The sequence below is a fragment of the Haliaeetus leucocephalus genome, unplaced genomic scaffold (assembly GCF_000737465.1).
Source record: "Haliaeetus leucocephalus isolate CR32 unplaced genomic scaffold, Haliaeetus_leucocephalus-4.0 Scaffold0, whole genome shotgun sequence".
Classification (NCBI taxonomy): domain Eukaryota; kingdom Metazoa; phylum Chordata; class Aves; order Accipitriformes; family Accipitridae; genus Haliaeetus; species Haliaeetus leucocephalus.
In genome coordinates, this window is record NW_010972436.1 from 525955 (window position 1) to 540303 (window position 14349).

The following is a 14349-nucleotide window of genomic DNA, read 5'->3' on the forward strand; positions in this document are numbered from 1 at the left end:
GCCCTTGCTGCTAGGAACAGATTTTATTCATGATGACATCTGCTGCCTATCCGAGCAACAATCAAGGGAACACATCAAGAGCGGTTATATGTATTAAATAACCGAAACAGCCGCAGCCCTGTTCTCAGAGCTAACCCAGATGAAGGAGCAAACACAGCTGTCTGCAGCTGTGCACTTCACCAAAATGCAGACTAGACTCGTTCTGGGGAAACCAAGTCCTCACCGGCTGATACCCAGTGGCCATCAGGGCGCTGGGAGAGGTGTTTTGACTTGAGCAGAGTTTCTAAAGCAGTGTGACAAATAAGCTGGAGAAAGCACCGCAGGTAGCTCAAGTTTTGGAAAGCCCTCCTGGCAGCATAAGCCCGACAGCACTGTAGGAGTGCAAAAATGTGAACGCTGACCCGTATCTTAGGCAGCCTTCCCAGTTCTGGGAAGTGCCCCGAGGTGGCACTGCTGCCTTGCAGCACAGGGATGTACCTGAGCCGGGGAGAGCAGCTCCTGCTTTTGGGATGTCCAAGAGTAATGTCAATGCAAGAGGCAAGGAGGGTCTGACCCGGAGGAGAAGGCTGCAGGTGGGAGCAGCCAGGAGACTGGACTATAGGGCAGCCTGGGCTACGACAAGAAGCGAGTGCTGCTACAGCGTCTGGGCTGGAACAGGAGCGAGCTGGCAGGTTTTCCTAACACCATGCCTCTTCCACCCAGGCATGGGAAGTCTCGTCCTCGTACTGTGTCGTGGCTTATGAAAACTAAAGGCTTGCATTCCTGAAGCTCCGGGAGCTGAGCGTGTGTCTGACCCCACGACTGTCTTGTGAGAGTCCTGGGCGTTAGCTCACAGCTCTGTGCACGGCAGAGCAGTTCTTTGGCTTCTGGTAGCCAAGCATCCCGAATCCACGAAGGCATCTCTACTCGCTCTTCAACACACTGTGGTAGACACACTTTGAAATACTCATGTTCTGGAGTAAGCGTCCACACATTAACTGGTGAGGGATATATGTAATTACACCTAGACAAGCCCTGTAAATGAGCATAAACCTAAACTGAACTAAAAATTCAGCACCCAATTGCATGCTAAGCAGCTGGGTACTGAGAAACCGTTCTGGGAGCTTCAGTACATCTGAGAAAAGACTCCAGCTTTCAGAGGTGGGAGCTTATGATCCGGAAGGCCCCAGAGGCTGTGATTTTGCAGCAATACCAATGCCAGGGCAAATACCACTTGTATACCCATCCAAGACTGCCTGACTCACTATGTTATGGAGGCAACTCGCAGCAGCAGTGTGGAAATAGCTATCCTGGTGACATTAACTGGTGGACACAATGAATGCCTCCCCCCAGCAAGTAGCTGAGGATGTTTTGGTAAACATTATCCAAGGCAATGGCACAGAGGTAAATTATTAACACTCTTTCTGTACATCCCCCTTTCATTGAGTGGGAGCAGGAAAATCAAAACCATGAGCAAAAAACAGAATCCGTGAAGCCACCTGAATGCTGCATTTTGAGAGGAATCTGGCAGGGAACTGGGAAAAGGGGTTGCACAATGTCCTGGAAGGAAATAATACTGAGAAAAAACAATCAGACCGTAAAAAAAACCCTCCCCCCCACCCCGTTCCAACTTAGCTCAGCACACTGAGCACCGTCTGGGGAGAGAAGGCAAGCTAACTGCTGAGCAAAAAGCATTGAATGTTCCATGGAGGTTGTTTTTGATGTCAGAAAATAATTCAGGAATTATTGTAGGAGATGGCAGCCGGGCAGGCTGTCTACCATTAACTGATACAGGGCAGCATAATACGGAGCCGTATGAATATGATCTGACCAAATGGTCTGATTAAATCCTAAATGACTCGTGGGGTAACTGCTAAGTGGATCAAAGCAGAAGTTACTGCAAGAAATAGGTTTGGCTTTGTGCAGAGGGGTGGAGGCTGAAAACTGCACTTCTCCAGTGAAAATATTAGCTATTAACAGCAGCCTGTTAGAAATGCAAGGTGAGGCACGGGGACTGACCGGGTGAATGCATGCTGCTCCTGTTCCCTTCCTTAGGACACAGAAACCCCCAGAGCTTACCAGGTAGCTCAGTCCAGAACCCCTGACCCTAGATGCAGGGGGGGGCACTGCAGTAATAACAGCAAATGTGAAGACCCCCGCCCCAGACTCCCCGGTCCTTCGTTAGGGCTCTAAAGCAGACGATTTAACGAAAGAGCTGAAGCAGGGGAGCTGTTCAAGACCTGTCTGTTAAGGCATTGTTGGAGGGGCCTTCGGAGGCATGGGGGTACGGATGATGGGTTGGCGGAGGGGTCCTCCATGGCCGTGCCGGCCTGCCATGCCGCATCCGTGCGGCCGCTGCTCGGGGAGGGCGGCGCGGCCGCCATCGCCTCCTCGGCACAGTCCCGCCTCCCGCTCGCAGAGGCCGGGTTGGTGGCGGGGATGGCGGCAGCGGCGGCACGGGGTCGGGTGCTGTGCCTCTTCGATGTGGACGGGACCCTGACGCCAGCTCGGCAGGTAGCGAGGCACAGGGGTCGTTGAGCGCGGGCGGGGGGGGAGACCGAGGTCAGCATGGCGGAGCTCGTCCCGCCGGCTGCGGCCTCACCCGCCGCTTCCCCTCCAGAAAATCGAGCCAGAGGTGGACGCGTTCCTGCGAGAGCTGCGTGAGAGGGTGCACATCGGCGTGGTGGGTGGCTCCGACTACGCCAAGATAGCCGAGCAGCTGGGGGACGGGGACGAAGGTGAGATGCGGACGACAAGGTCTCCTGGGGGGTCACCCGTGTCCTAAATCCGACCCCGAGCCAGCCCGTGGGGTGGTTGGCCATGCCCAGGCGGGAGCCGCCGCTCGGCTCCTTCTCCCTCTGGGGCGAGCAGGCAGGGATGCTCTGACCCACGCCGCCGGCTCCGGTGTCGGGTTTGTATGAGCTTCATCTGGGCCCTGACAGCTTCCCCCCCTCCCTGCTCCAGGAGCCCCTTGCGGATTTTGCCTCCCTGCTGCTCCACGGTGGGGTCTCCGGGGGGTTCCTCATCGTGTTCAAAGGGGGACATGGGGTAGAGGAGGGAGCGGGAGGGCGAGGGGCAGCCCCCGCTCCCTCCACCGTGTTTCTCTTCTCTGGCATGGATGCCAAGTGCGGCTGGGCTCTGAGCTCTGCCTCCTGCCTCGTTAGCGGAGGGAGGCCGAGAAATTCCCGGCTGAGGCTGATTGCTGAGTCGGCAGTGCTGCGTGTCCGGGTTGCAGGAGGGTCTGGAGTTAGATAACCAGTAACTGCATCGCCACAGCACCCTGGCAGTGGGGAGGGGAGGAGAGCGAGCAGAGTAACGCGCACGTGGTTGAAAGCCTGACATTTCGGAGCCCTTATCTTCGTCCTGCCACTGATTCAGCCTGTGACCTTGGTCAGGTTGTTTCCCCCTGCATGCGTCAGCTCCCCACCTGTGAGCAGAAGATAATCTCCTTGCCCACTTTGTGGGGAGCGAGGAGGGTCGGTGGCCCTTTGCAGAGCACGGGAGACGTGGAAAGTGCGATACTAAGGAACTGGGAGGTGGCTCGCTCAGTCCTGAGCCCAGTCCTTTTGGCCCCTTTTCCCAGGCACTACTCATGTTTCCTCTTTTGTTTCCTCCCCCCTCAGTCATCGATAAGTTTGACTACGTCTTCGCAGAGAACGGCACAGTGCAATACAAGAACGGGCAGCTGGTCTCCAAGCAGGTAGGTCCAGCTCCCTTGCAGCCACGGCCCCGCTTCCCCATCCCCGTGCAGCCCCTGTGCCCTGCGTGCGGTGGGGAGCAGCGCCTGGCCCCGGGCAGATGGGCAGCCTCCTCTCATCTCCCCAAGAACTAGGTCTGAATGTCCCACTCCTCCCAGTCATGTTCTTGGGTGGGCTTCCAGGGAGGTCTAGCTTCTTCCTCACTCCACCTTTTCCTCCCACAGGCCATTCAGGACCACTTGGGGGAAGAGCTGCTGCAGGATCTCATCAACTTCTGTCTCAACTACATGGCGCTGCTGAAGCTGCCCAAGAAACGGTAATGGCTCAAGCCTGTGCAAATGGCAGTCATATCACTGATTTCGAGGGAGCTCTGGGCTCCAGAGTCCTCCTAAGAACAGCTGTGCTACTGAGCTTGTCTTGCTCCAGGTTTTGCCTTAGCATCTAGAGGCCTTGTGTAGGATCACTGTCCCACCAAGCTGGGCACTGTGGGCAAATAACGGAGGAGGGTCTTTGTTCTGGAGAGTCTGCACAATTTTTTAGCATGATGCCTGCTCTTTTGGCCCTCGGGTTTTCTTCCCTGGGAAGCAGGGTAGAGCCACTGCATGCGTCTCATTTAGGACAATGGTACCAGCTCGTTACTGGTCAGGGCATCGGGCAGCATTGGCCATATGAGTTTCCAAACAGACGAACAATGGCTCTTAAGATGGGAGGTCCAGCGCCTGAGCACAGTTTCACACTGTTTCTAACCCTGTGTCACTTGGCCCCACTGGTAACAGGAATGTCCCTGCTCTGCCCTGTGCCATGCGTTCCTGCCTGCTTCCACCCAGGAGATTCGCAAGCCACGGGGCGAGTTGGGTTGGTACACCTCCTCTGAAGGAAGACTAGGCCACTGCCAGGAAAGAAAAGGGTCATTTTCCATTGGATCGGCTCGCCCTGTTATCACAGAAAGGAGAGGAAACAGATGGCAAGAAGGTGGAAGGGGAGAGAAAGCGGACCTCTTTCAGAGGCAGCCCGCAGTTAAAGCAGCCCAGGTGCAGTGTCAAACCACCCCTCAGACCATGGTTTCACAAATGCTTGAAGGCAGTGTGAGCCAGCAGAACTGTTGAAAGCAGCGGCTCTGCCCTGCCCTTGCCCCAGCTGGTTTGCTCCTGCTCTCCCCTTGTGCTTGTACAGTGAACCAGAGTGGGCGAGCTGTCTGGTTGAAATTAAGCTGGTAGAAGTTGCTAAACTGTGATCCAGATTAGTTGCCTGATGTGAGTCACCATGTGGCAATACAAGGACCGGTGAGAGGGGCCAGGGTGGCTCCTTGCGACAGGACTGCCAGCTGAATGTGTCCCTGAAAACGTGGGCTGGGACCCAGAACCCTCGAGGCTGCTTGGTTGCCTCATTGCTGTCTGGTTGCCCAACAGCCTGGCAAAGTTTCAGGTCCCAAGTGCCTCTGTGGATTTAGGCTTATGGGATTTCTAGCAAAGCAAGGACTTTAACCCACATCTCCCGAGTCTTGGCCTGGGATATAAGTCACCAAACCCTGCGTGCTGCAGAGACACTGCTCCCAGGCTGCAGGCATGGCTGCCCCTGTGTCTGTTCCCCATGATGTTCTTCACTGTGTTAAGAGGCAGGAGGTGGAGAGTTTTTCCCCCAGACTCAGAGTGGTAAGCACTTCATCACAGAGGAACAGCGGGCAGGGGTGGGAGGGACATCAGAGGAGTAATGAGCTCCTCAGCTGGAGAGGGAAGGGGATCTCCCTGCTCCAGCTAGGTTTCCATGAGAGTTTCAATCTATTTCCAAACTGGCAGTGCTGCCATCCCCTGTTGTTTCTGCCCCACCAGTGCTGGTAGCTGTGTGACCCCTCGGTGAGCTATTCCAAGGGGATATGCAAACAGAAGTGGCTGGGTTTATAGCAAAGAGAAAAGAAGGGAGCAGTTTTCTGCCGTCTTAGTGCTTCGAACCAGCCCACCAAGGAAGCGGCAGAGTAGTGATCCCAGTGCAAAGTGAGGCTGGCACGCAGGAGCTGGGTCCTGTCCCTGCAAGCTTAGGTAAGAGTTGCAAGGGTGCAGGGGACAAATGGGAGATACAAAGGCCCTGCGGGTCCTACCTGCTTTGTGTCCCACAAGGAGGTCCTGATTGCTCATCAGCCTGCCGCCAGACATCAGCAGTGAGTTACACTGACCTGTTCCATCCCGCTGCCCCAAGGTACTGCCAGCTTCACCCAATCCAGCCAACGTTTCTTAAAAGCCTCCAGGGGTGGAGATGCCACAGTCTCGTCAGGCAGTTGGTCTAGTCCAGGCAATAGCTGTCCTTGCAGTTATTACAACATTAAAAAATGTTTCCTATCATCTCACCTAAGCTCAATGCTTCCAGCCTGTCCCCAGGGCACACAGGAACTGTTTATTCCTCTTGTCTTACAGTCTCTTCTTATAAAACTGAGAGCCCCTTGGAGACCTTAAGCAGAGTTGTTGATGCCTGGTCTCTGGCTGGCATGAAGCACCCATGAATGGGCATGGCTTCTCTCCTGCTTGTCCCTGCAGAGACTGCGTGCCTTACTCAGCAGCCATTCCCCTGGAAAGGTCTGTTTTTCTCTCCCTGCCCCAGTAACCTTGTGCCCTTGCCCACCCACAGAGGAACCTTCATTGAGTTTCGCAACGGGATGCTGAACATCTCCCCCATCGGACGGAGCTGCACCCCAGAGGAGCGAATCGAGTTCTCTGAGCTGGACAAGGTACACGGGCCAGACTTGGACTCGCCCTCCCCCTTGCTGGTTTTACACCACCACAGGTCTCGGGTCTTACCTGCTTCCCCCCTTCCCAAGGAGGGGAACCGGGCCAATGCATGCAGTGAGGTGGAGACAGGACTGGGGGTCAGAGAACCCAAGGACAGACATAGATGATTGTAAGAATTTGACTTCATTGGGGACCACCGATGCAATGGGACGGCCAGCAGGATTCCTTGTGGGGTAGAGCCCCTGGGAGTAGGGCACTGACTTAACAGGGTGTCTCCTCGTTTACAATAACCAAAGACAGAATTGCACTGAAAACCTCACAGAGACCTAAACTTCTCAGGCTCTGCCATCCCTCCAGGCTGGCCCAGCAGCAGTCTTCTCTCTCCTGCTCCCCCAGCCCCAACAGAGCTGGAACTAATGGGCTTTCCAGCCCAGGAGGGCCACAGCGGGCAGATCTCTGGAGCCCTTGGCCCATGGCCCAGCCAGTTTCTGCCTGGGTGGGGGACTCTTGGGGTCAAGAGACTTTTCAAAACTTTGCAAGACTTTTTAAGCAAAGCTGGAGACTTTGGGTTATGAACTGGGCTTCTGGGAAATTGAAGCACTGCATTTCATTGCCAAGGAAGGGCTGGCATCTGCTCTTCCCAGGAGCCTCCTGCAGCTGCCCTGATCTGGTGGCTTTTTGCAGAGACACTGGGCAGGACTGGTGAAAGCTGGCTAAATGACGTTACGCTGGGGGCAGGTGGGAAGGGGGAATGCAATAAGCCAGAGTTGCCCAGCAAACAGCTATATGGTGGCTTTTGGTAGACTGTCAAGACCTAATCACTCAAACCCTCTTTCCTTCCCTTTCCTCCTTTTCCTCTGCAGAAAGAGCGGATCCGGGAGAAGTTTGTGGCAGCCTTGCAGAGGGAGTTTGCTGGCAAAGGCCTGCGTTTCTCTCGAGGTGAGCGAAGGGGGCTTCCCTGGCTTGGCCCTGGCCTCTTTATCATGTTTCCCATAAAATACGGGGAAGGGGAGTGGGAATCCTGGCTGTTCCTTCCAGGGGCCTGGAGACCCCAGTAAGAACACGAGGAGCTTCTGTTCCTGAAGAGCCACTGCAGGGGTGTCACTTTGGCATTCATGGCAGGGTGACAGCGGAGAATAAACCAAGCTGCAGATCTGCCTCCCTGGGAATCAGCCAGACAGGCGGGTTTCTGTCCCGTGATGTTATCCCTGCCTTAATTCCAGTTAGCTCTGCAGAGCCCACCCCTGCCCAGGGTGTCTGTCCTGGCTCACAGGTAGCAGCAAGGTGGCCAGCAGAGCTGCAGGCACACGCAGTCCTCTCTGGGAACGCCACAGCGTAAGGGAGACAGGAGCCTCACGCGTGTCTTAGCCCTGGGGTTTTGTTGGGAGGGTTGGCTCCAAGGGGAACGTCTTTCTTCCTGGAGGAAGAGCTGCCGAGAGGCAGGGAGCTTGCAGCTCCATGCCATGGCCTTCTGCAGGGCCACTTCATGGGGTGGAGGTAGGCTCTTGCAGCCAGCTTAACAAAGGCAAGGAACCAAAGGAGGGTCTAGAGTAATCCCGGGGGTTTGGAACCCAGGGTTTGGATGGGGAGGAAAATAAGGGTGTGTAAGTGGTGGGGCTGAAGCGGAGCGGTGGGTATGTGTGAGATAAGAAGGTGCCACGGGGCAGCCTAGCCAGAGGGTTGAGGGGGTGACGAGGGTGGGAGGCAGCCGGTGACACCCCGCTCTTGCCCCCAGTGTGGGCCAGTACCGAGGGTCTGGCCCTCTGGTCCTCCACGGGTTTTCCTCCCGAGAGCCTCCCCTTGCCTTCAGTGTCCTGCCAGGGGCATCTCGTGCTGCCCGCAGCACTGACACACACCGTTTGTCACAGCAGAGAAAGACAAGGTCCCCGCCGCTGTGTCCCCACAGGCACAGGGGACGAGAGCAGAACAATGGGCCTTTCTCCTCTGACTTTGGGAAGCCGCCATGAAGAGCCCAGGCCTGTTGTGTAAAAGCATGAAGACAAGGGGAGCTGCGGGCCCCCCCCCAACTCCTCCACAAAGAAAACACGGGGTGTCTCAGGTCAGGCATCCAAAAACAGGGACACGCGGAAATGGGGCTCTTCTGCCAAGCTGGCTCCGTGTGCCTTGTCCCAGGCTGTGGAGGACGCAAGCCCCAGAGGTGGTAGGAGACCTCCCTGCAGCCCCCCAGACCCACACTCTGCCTAGGCGAGGGACAGCGCTGGCTGTCCTCCATGCCACCTCTTCTCCCTTTGATTTTTTGCCCTCTCCAGCTGGCATCAAGAGCCCCTTCTTGCTGCCCAGCTCTCTTTAAAAGGCCAGAATGCAGTGAAATGCAGCGTTTTTCACAGGTAAATGGCTTTGGATATAAAAACCAGGAAGGATTTTAATGAGGTCAGCCAAGTTTAGCTCCTGCTCTGATGCTGGCTTCTGCTGTGAGACCAGGGGCATCCCCATCCCTGAGCTCCTAGGGCACTTGCTCCCGTCCGTATCCCAGTGCCCTGCCCGGGGCATCCTCTCCGGTAGTGAATCCTCTGCCCCGAGCTGGACACACAGGCTCCATCCCCAGCTCCTCGGGCTCCAAGGAGGGTTGGTTTGGGATCTCCAAACCAACGGGGACACCTCAACCAGCCAGGGGGGAAAGGAGCACAGCATCAGGACACGCACGTTTGAACAGCCTGGGGGATCGGTGCCTCTCCTGCAGCTGGGACCGTCCCCTGAGGGTACCTGTCTACTCAACCCCTTCCTAAGAGAGCTTCGGTTATGATTTATGAAGAAGGAGAGGGTGAAACTCAAGATTGCTGGTGGTGCAATAAATTGCCTGGAGAAGCAGGGGGCCCCCTTGAAACCAAGAAGAGCAGAGACCTGATCTGGCAGGGAGAGGCACATCCCAGCTCAAATCCCCATTCCTCCGGGCTCTGAGCGAGACCCAAACATACGCGTGCCCTAAGTTGCTGGCTTTGTTTTGGGAGGAGTGTGTCACCTGTGTCCGTGATGGGACAAGGGACTGGCTCTGCAGCCTGTGCACGCAGCAGGGCAGCTCGAGAGGATGGGAAGGTGCTGCTTCCATGCACCCCCAAAAGGCAGCACAGTGCTGGGGTAAACTCTGCCTGGTCTAAGAGCAATGGCTAGGAAGTTTGTTAACTAGCTGTGGCTGTGGCTGTGGGTGTCCATGTGCATGCATATGCACGCTCTCTGGGAAAGCTCCCTTACCTCAGTACGTTTGCCCCATCTGCCTTGGTGTCCCTCCAGATGCTGGTAACCTGCACTTGACTCTTGTGGTGAGAGGTGACAGGCCAGCATCATGCCCTGATTATGTCAACGGGTTTGTGGTACCTCCATGGCAAGATCCTGGGTCCTTGATCAGAGTGCAGAGCCTGCTCGGGGCCCCTGAGCTGTGCAGTGCTCTGAGTTTGCTTTCCATATGCAGGGTGCTGGGAGCCCCTGGTCCCCTCAGGGTTAAGGAGTGTTGGAGCAGTGGTTGTGGAAGGGCCAGCAATGTCCACGCAGGAGCCTAGGAGACAGAGTGGGGCCAGTCTCTGAGGGCTTTGTCCCCTCTTGGGACACATAACGTGCTGATGCTATCTGCAAGGCGTGACTCCAAATCTCCCTCGACAGATGCATCTCTTGGGACGTCCTGCCCCAGCATCCCCCCCCTGCAGCCCTCTGGTTCCCACTTGCCTGCCTGCCTGCAGTCAGGGGAGCCCTGCTGATGTCACGCCAGCCCTGCTGATGTCACTCCAGCCTGTTGTCATAGGAACAGCATATGCCACTATCCTAGCCACATGCCTGAGAGGCACACCAAGGCAGAGCTGGTGCCCGGCTGCTGTTTGGGGTGGGGGCTCCCCACAGATACCCAGCCCCTCTCCCCTCCTCCTGCCCATCCCAGGGTGGGGGAAAACCCGGCTCCCACGAACGTTGTCCGATGCCCTCCCTTCTGCTGGCAGGTGGCATGATCAGCTTTGATGTCTTCCCGGAAGGCTGGGACAAGCGCTACTGCCTCAACGTGCTCGATGACGAGAGATTTGACGCCATCCACTTCTTTGGAAACGAGACGACCCCTGTGAGTATGCCCCGCTTGCCCTACACACGGCTGCTTTCCCTCCTTCGGGCTGGCAAGCCTGCATGGAGCCGCTCCATCACAGGACCTGTGGCCTGAGTCCCACCGGTGGCCAACAGACCTCCAGCAGCACGAGGGGGAAAGATGCTCGCGTGGGTTTGCATGGGGCTTGTGGTGGTGGCAGGCCCACTGGGTGGCAGGGATATCGCCTTGAATTCACTGGGCTGGGGAGCAGGTCCACCTCGGCATCACCTTCCTCCCCCTGGCAGCCTCGGGATGGGGGGCAGCCGCTCCTGCGGCTCGGAGGACCCAAAACACGAGCCCCCCAGCTCTTAGGAGAAGGCTTTTCAACAGCAGGAACAGCTTCATCTTCCCTTTGGCATGGTGGAGGGTGATGCTTCCTTGCTGCTCTTTCCAGAGCTCTGCCCCCCTAAACGTGCCCACCCCACCTTTTGCTAGCCCCCCTCACAGGCAGGGCACGGGGCAATGCCAGGCTCCTGGACAAGCTTTGCTGGTCTAGGACCTTCCCTTTCCTTTCTACACTCCTCCACAGGCACTGAAGAGGGGAAGCAAGAGGGAGGGAGCAGGGCTCCCAGCCCAGCCTCTTCTGCCTCCCTGGGCCAGCAAAGCCCTGACAGCCCCTTCCCAGCAGGTCCCTGCCTGCCCAGCCACTGGCTCCCACCCCAGCTCCTCACAGGACGGAGCAAAACGTGGATTCAGGGATGAGGATGCTCTGGCGAGACCCTGCTAATGCCTTCCCTATTTTCTATTCCCCCTGCAGGGAGGGAACGATTATGAAATCTATGACGATCCCCGCACGGTGGGACACAGCGTCCAGTCGCCCCAGGACACGGTCCAGCGATGCCGTGAAATCTTCTTTCCAGAGAGAGCAAACGAATGCTGACTGCCAGGTCCCCACAGCCCTGCCCCGACCCCACCTTCTCCCCCCACCAGGAAAAGCACCTTCATTTGAGGAATCTGCTCAGGGTAGGCTGAAAAAAAAACACTTTCCAGAGCTGGTTGGGATGTAACGCGTGAGTGCGGGCGGGTGTGCAGGAGGCGGCCTTCGCTGAGCAGCCCTTCGGCATTCCCCCTCTACGGCTGGGGCTCATGGGACCAGACCCTCCTCACCTCCAGCAAAACTTCTCTCTTGACAGTTGGGGCCGTGGTGGGCAGCGATGCAGATGCTTTCATGGTCAGAAAGTGTTTGAAAAGGCCAGTCACAAGAGTGTGTGTGTGTCCATCCCATGCTCCCTCCCCTCTTTTCTATTTCGCTCTGTTTCTCTTAACACTTCTGCATGAGGGAACATGCATCTCACCTTTCTCTCCCCCTTGCGCCTTGGCTGGGGAGGATGGGGCTGTTGAGGCCCCAGGCACTCTCACCAAGAGCTGCTCTGAAGCAAGAGGCTGGGAAGGCTGTTTGCTGCAAGCCTGTGGTAGGAAGGGGTAGCTGCGACCCTGTCTCATTGCAGTGTTGTGCATCCTAATGGAGAGGATCACCATGTCCCTCACCTTGATGCCATACCGTGCCAGTCCCTACAGGTGACCTGGGAATGACAGTTTTAAAATGACTCTGCTCCTGCTCTCAGCTTTGCTCAGGTGCATGAAGAAATTCATTCTCTCTTTAGCTTACAAAAAAAATGGCTACCATGGGTTTATTTTCCATGTTCTGCAGGAGTTGTCAAGTCAGACCTTGCCTGGCGTGGCTGGAGGACCCTGGGTGCCTGGCGCGTGCAGAGCACCCTGCAGAGCTGTTGGGGGCAGAAGGCTTCCCAACAGTCTTCCCACCTGCATGTCCGTTAGGCATCACAGATGTGTCAGTGTAAAACCTTACCCAGGGCATTCATAACAGACCGAGTCCCCTTCCTTCCAAGTGCTCAGCTTTCCATCATGCTGCCAGAGACCTTTTCAGAGAGGGCCAACACAGGCCAGACCTGGTTTCTAGTGCCAGTGGTGGTACACACTCAACAGTGCCCTCCAAGCTTGCTTTGCCACCCCATCTCATCCCACATGCTTGGTTTACGTGGTCACCTTTAGGGACCAGAGTTCTCCAGTGCAGCTGGCACGTGTCCTCCTGCTCCTCTCTTCTCCTGGGTCTTCGTGGGTTGCAAAACCGCATCTCTCCTTTGGCCCTTGACCTCCTCCCTCATGTTGCCCCTTTATTCCTCGCCATTATGCTGGGGGAAGTGACCGCACCAGTGATGCTAGTCACAACTCGGTGCTCAAGAGGAGCTCAGGGATCCCCTCCAGGGAGATGTCCTGCTTAGAGCTCCCCAGGGCAGACACATCTGGTATCTGTGGACCTGGAGGGTGCCAGAGGTTCCTGCAAAAGCTCCCCACATTGCTCCCTGGGAGCCTTTCTCAGCACATCCCCGCTGCTATGGCACTGCCCCATCTCTTGGACTTGTTTTCTCTCCTCTTTTTCTCCTGTTCCTACTTTCCTCACCATTGCTCTTCATCTCCCACCTAGCAGCTGGACTGCAGAGAGAAGTTTCTCAGCTGGCTATTGCCACTTAACCACGGGGCCAAGCTACTCAGGCAAGATACGTTGGTGCTTTTAGACCCCGGGCAGGGCTCCCACGATGCCATGGGCAGAGTCCTGAGCGGACCTTGGCACTGCTGCCTGGGGCAGGAGCAGGGGTGCTGCATGACCAGTGCTGGCAGGGTGCTGTCTTCTCCACCTGACTGCACCTCTTAACTCTACAGTACATCAGGTCTGTAATGCATTGTATTCACATGAGCGCAGCAGTCTGCCCAGCATCCAGAAATCCTCAACAAATGCACAAATTCCTCTTTCTACCCAGAGAAAATTTCTGCGTGGGAGAAGAGGACCTGTTGGGGAAGCCTGGATGCAGGGTACCCTTTTCACAGGCCACTGGTTTTGGCCCTCCACTGCAACCTTCATGGCAGAATCGCGTGTTTTGTGGTTCCTCCTTCTCTGTTTCACTGTGGATCAGGTTACGTGCAGGTTTTGGGGGTTTATTTTTCCTGTAGGTCTATTCAAAGTCAGCAGGCTTTCTAGAGAGCTTGGTGGTGGGTGAAGAGCAGGGCCTGGCACAAGGCACTGCGGTGGCCTTGGGGCTGAGATGCCTTGAATATTTGAAGGGGAGGGCAGGCTCTGTCCAAGGCTGCTCCTGATGGCAGCACATCCCATGCTCAGGCTGGGGGGGAGCTGCAGGGCGAGCAGGGCAGAGGCAGGGATGACCTTCAAGACACCAGCCATCACATTCTCCGCTCAGGAGCTCATGTGTGCATGGGTGAGATCAAGTTCAAGAACCTTCCCCGTTCTTGTCTCTGTCTTACACCAAGCTCAGGCTAGCTGAGGGCACCTCCTGCCAGGAGACTCTGTCCTGCTGGAAGGATGAGGAGGAGGATGGCACCAGAAGCAGCCCCAGGCTCTCAGAGCCACAGAATGGTTGAGGTTGAAGGGACCTCAGGAGGTGACCTGGTCCCCCTTCCCTGCTCAAGCAGGGCCACCGAGAGCCCCGGCTGCCTGCCCTGTTTTTGCGGGCAGGGATGAGGCACGGCGCTGGGGTGGGAGCCCTACACCTAGGGAAGGGTGCACGCCTGTTCCCCAGACCCTTTTGCCATGATGCTCCTCTCCCGGTGGGTGCCCACGGGGTTCGTGGGGGTTTCTCCCCGCGTGTGTGTGAGTGAGCAGATGTGGCGAGCCCCATGTTGGGGACCGTCGTGCCATATGGCTCTGTACCTGTGCAAGATGGGCAGCTCCTGCCTGGCTGATACCAAGTGTTAAATAAGAAATATATTTAAATACATATATATATATATATGTATATTTAAAAAAAATAAAATCAATCATATTAAAGCTACAACACGCAGTGGTTGGAGGCAGTGTGTGCTTTGTGCCAGGCTCTGCTGGAATGAAACGGCAGGC

At 56.3% G+C, this 14349-nt stretch overlaps 1 protein-coding gene across 1 annotated transcript; it reads left to right on the forward strand.

Annotated features, from left to right (window-relative positions):
- Window positions 1-2395: 2395 nt before the first annotated feature.
- PMM1 (phosphomannomutase 1) lies at window positions 2396-13834 on the forward strand. Its single transcript, XM_010585150.1, has 8 exons — window positions 2396-2493; window positions 2600-2717; window positions 3603-3679; window positions 3902-3993; window positions 6297-6396; window positions 7261-7336; window positions 10342-10457; window positions 11236-13834. The coding sequence occupies exons 1-8, from the start codon at window positions 2419-2421 to the stop codon at window positions 11356-11358; spliced, it is 777 nt and encodes a 258-aa protein (XP_010583452.1). The 5' UTR covers window positions 2396-2418; the 3' UTR covers window positions 11359-13834.
- Window positions 13835-14349: the final 515 nt, after the last annotated feature.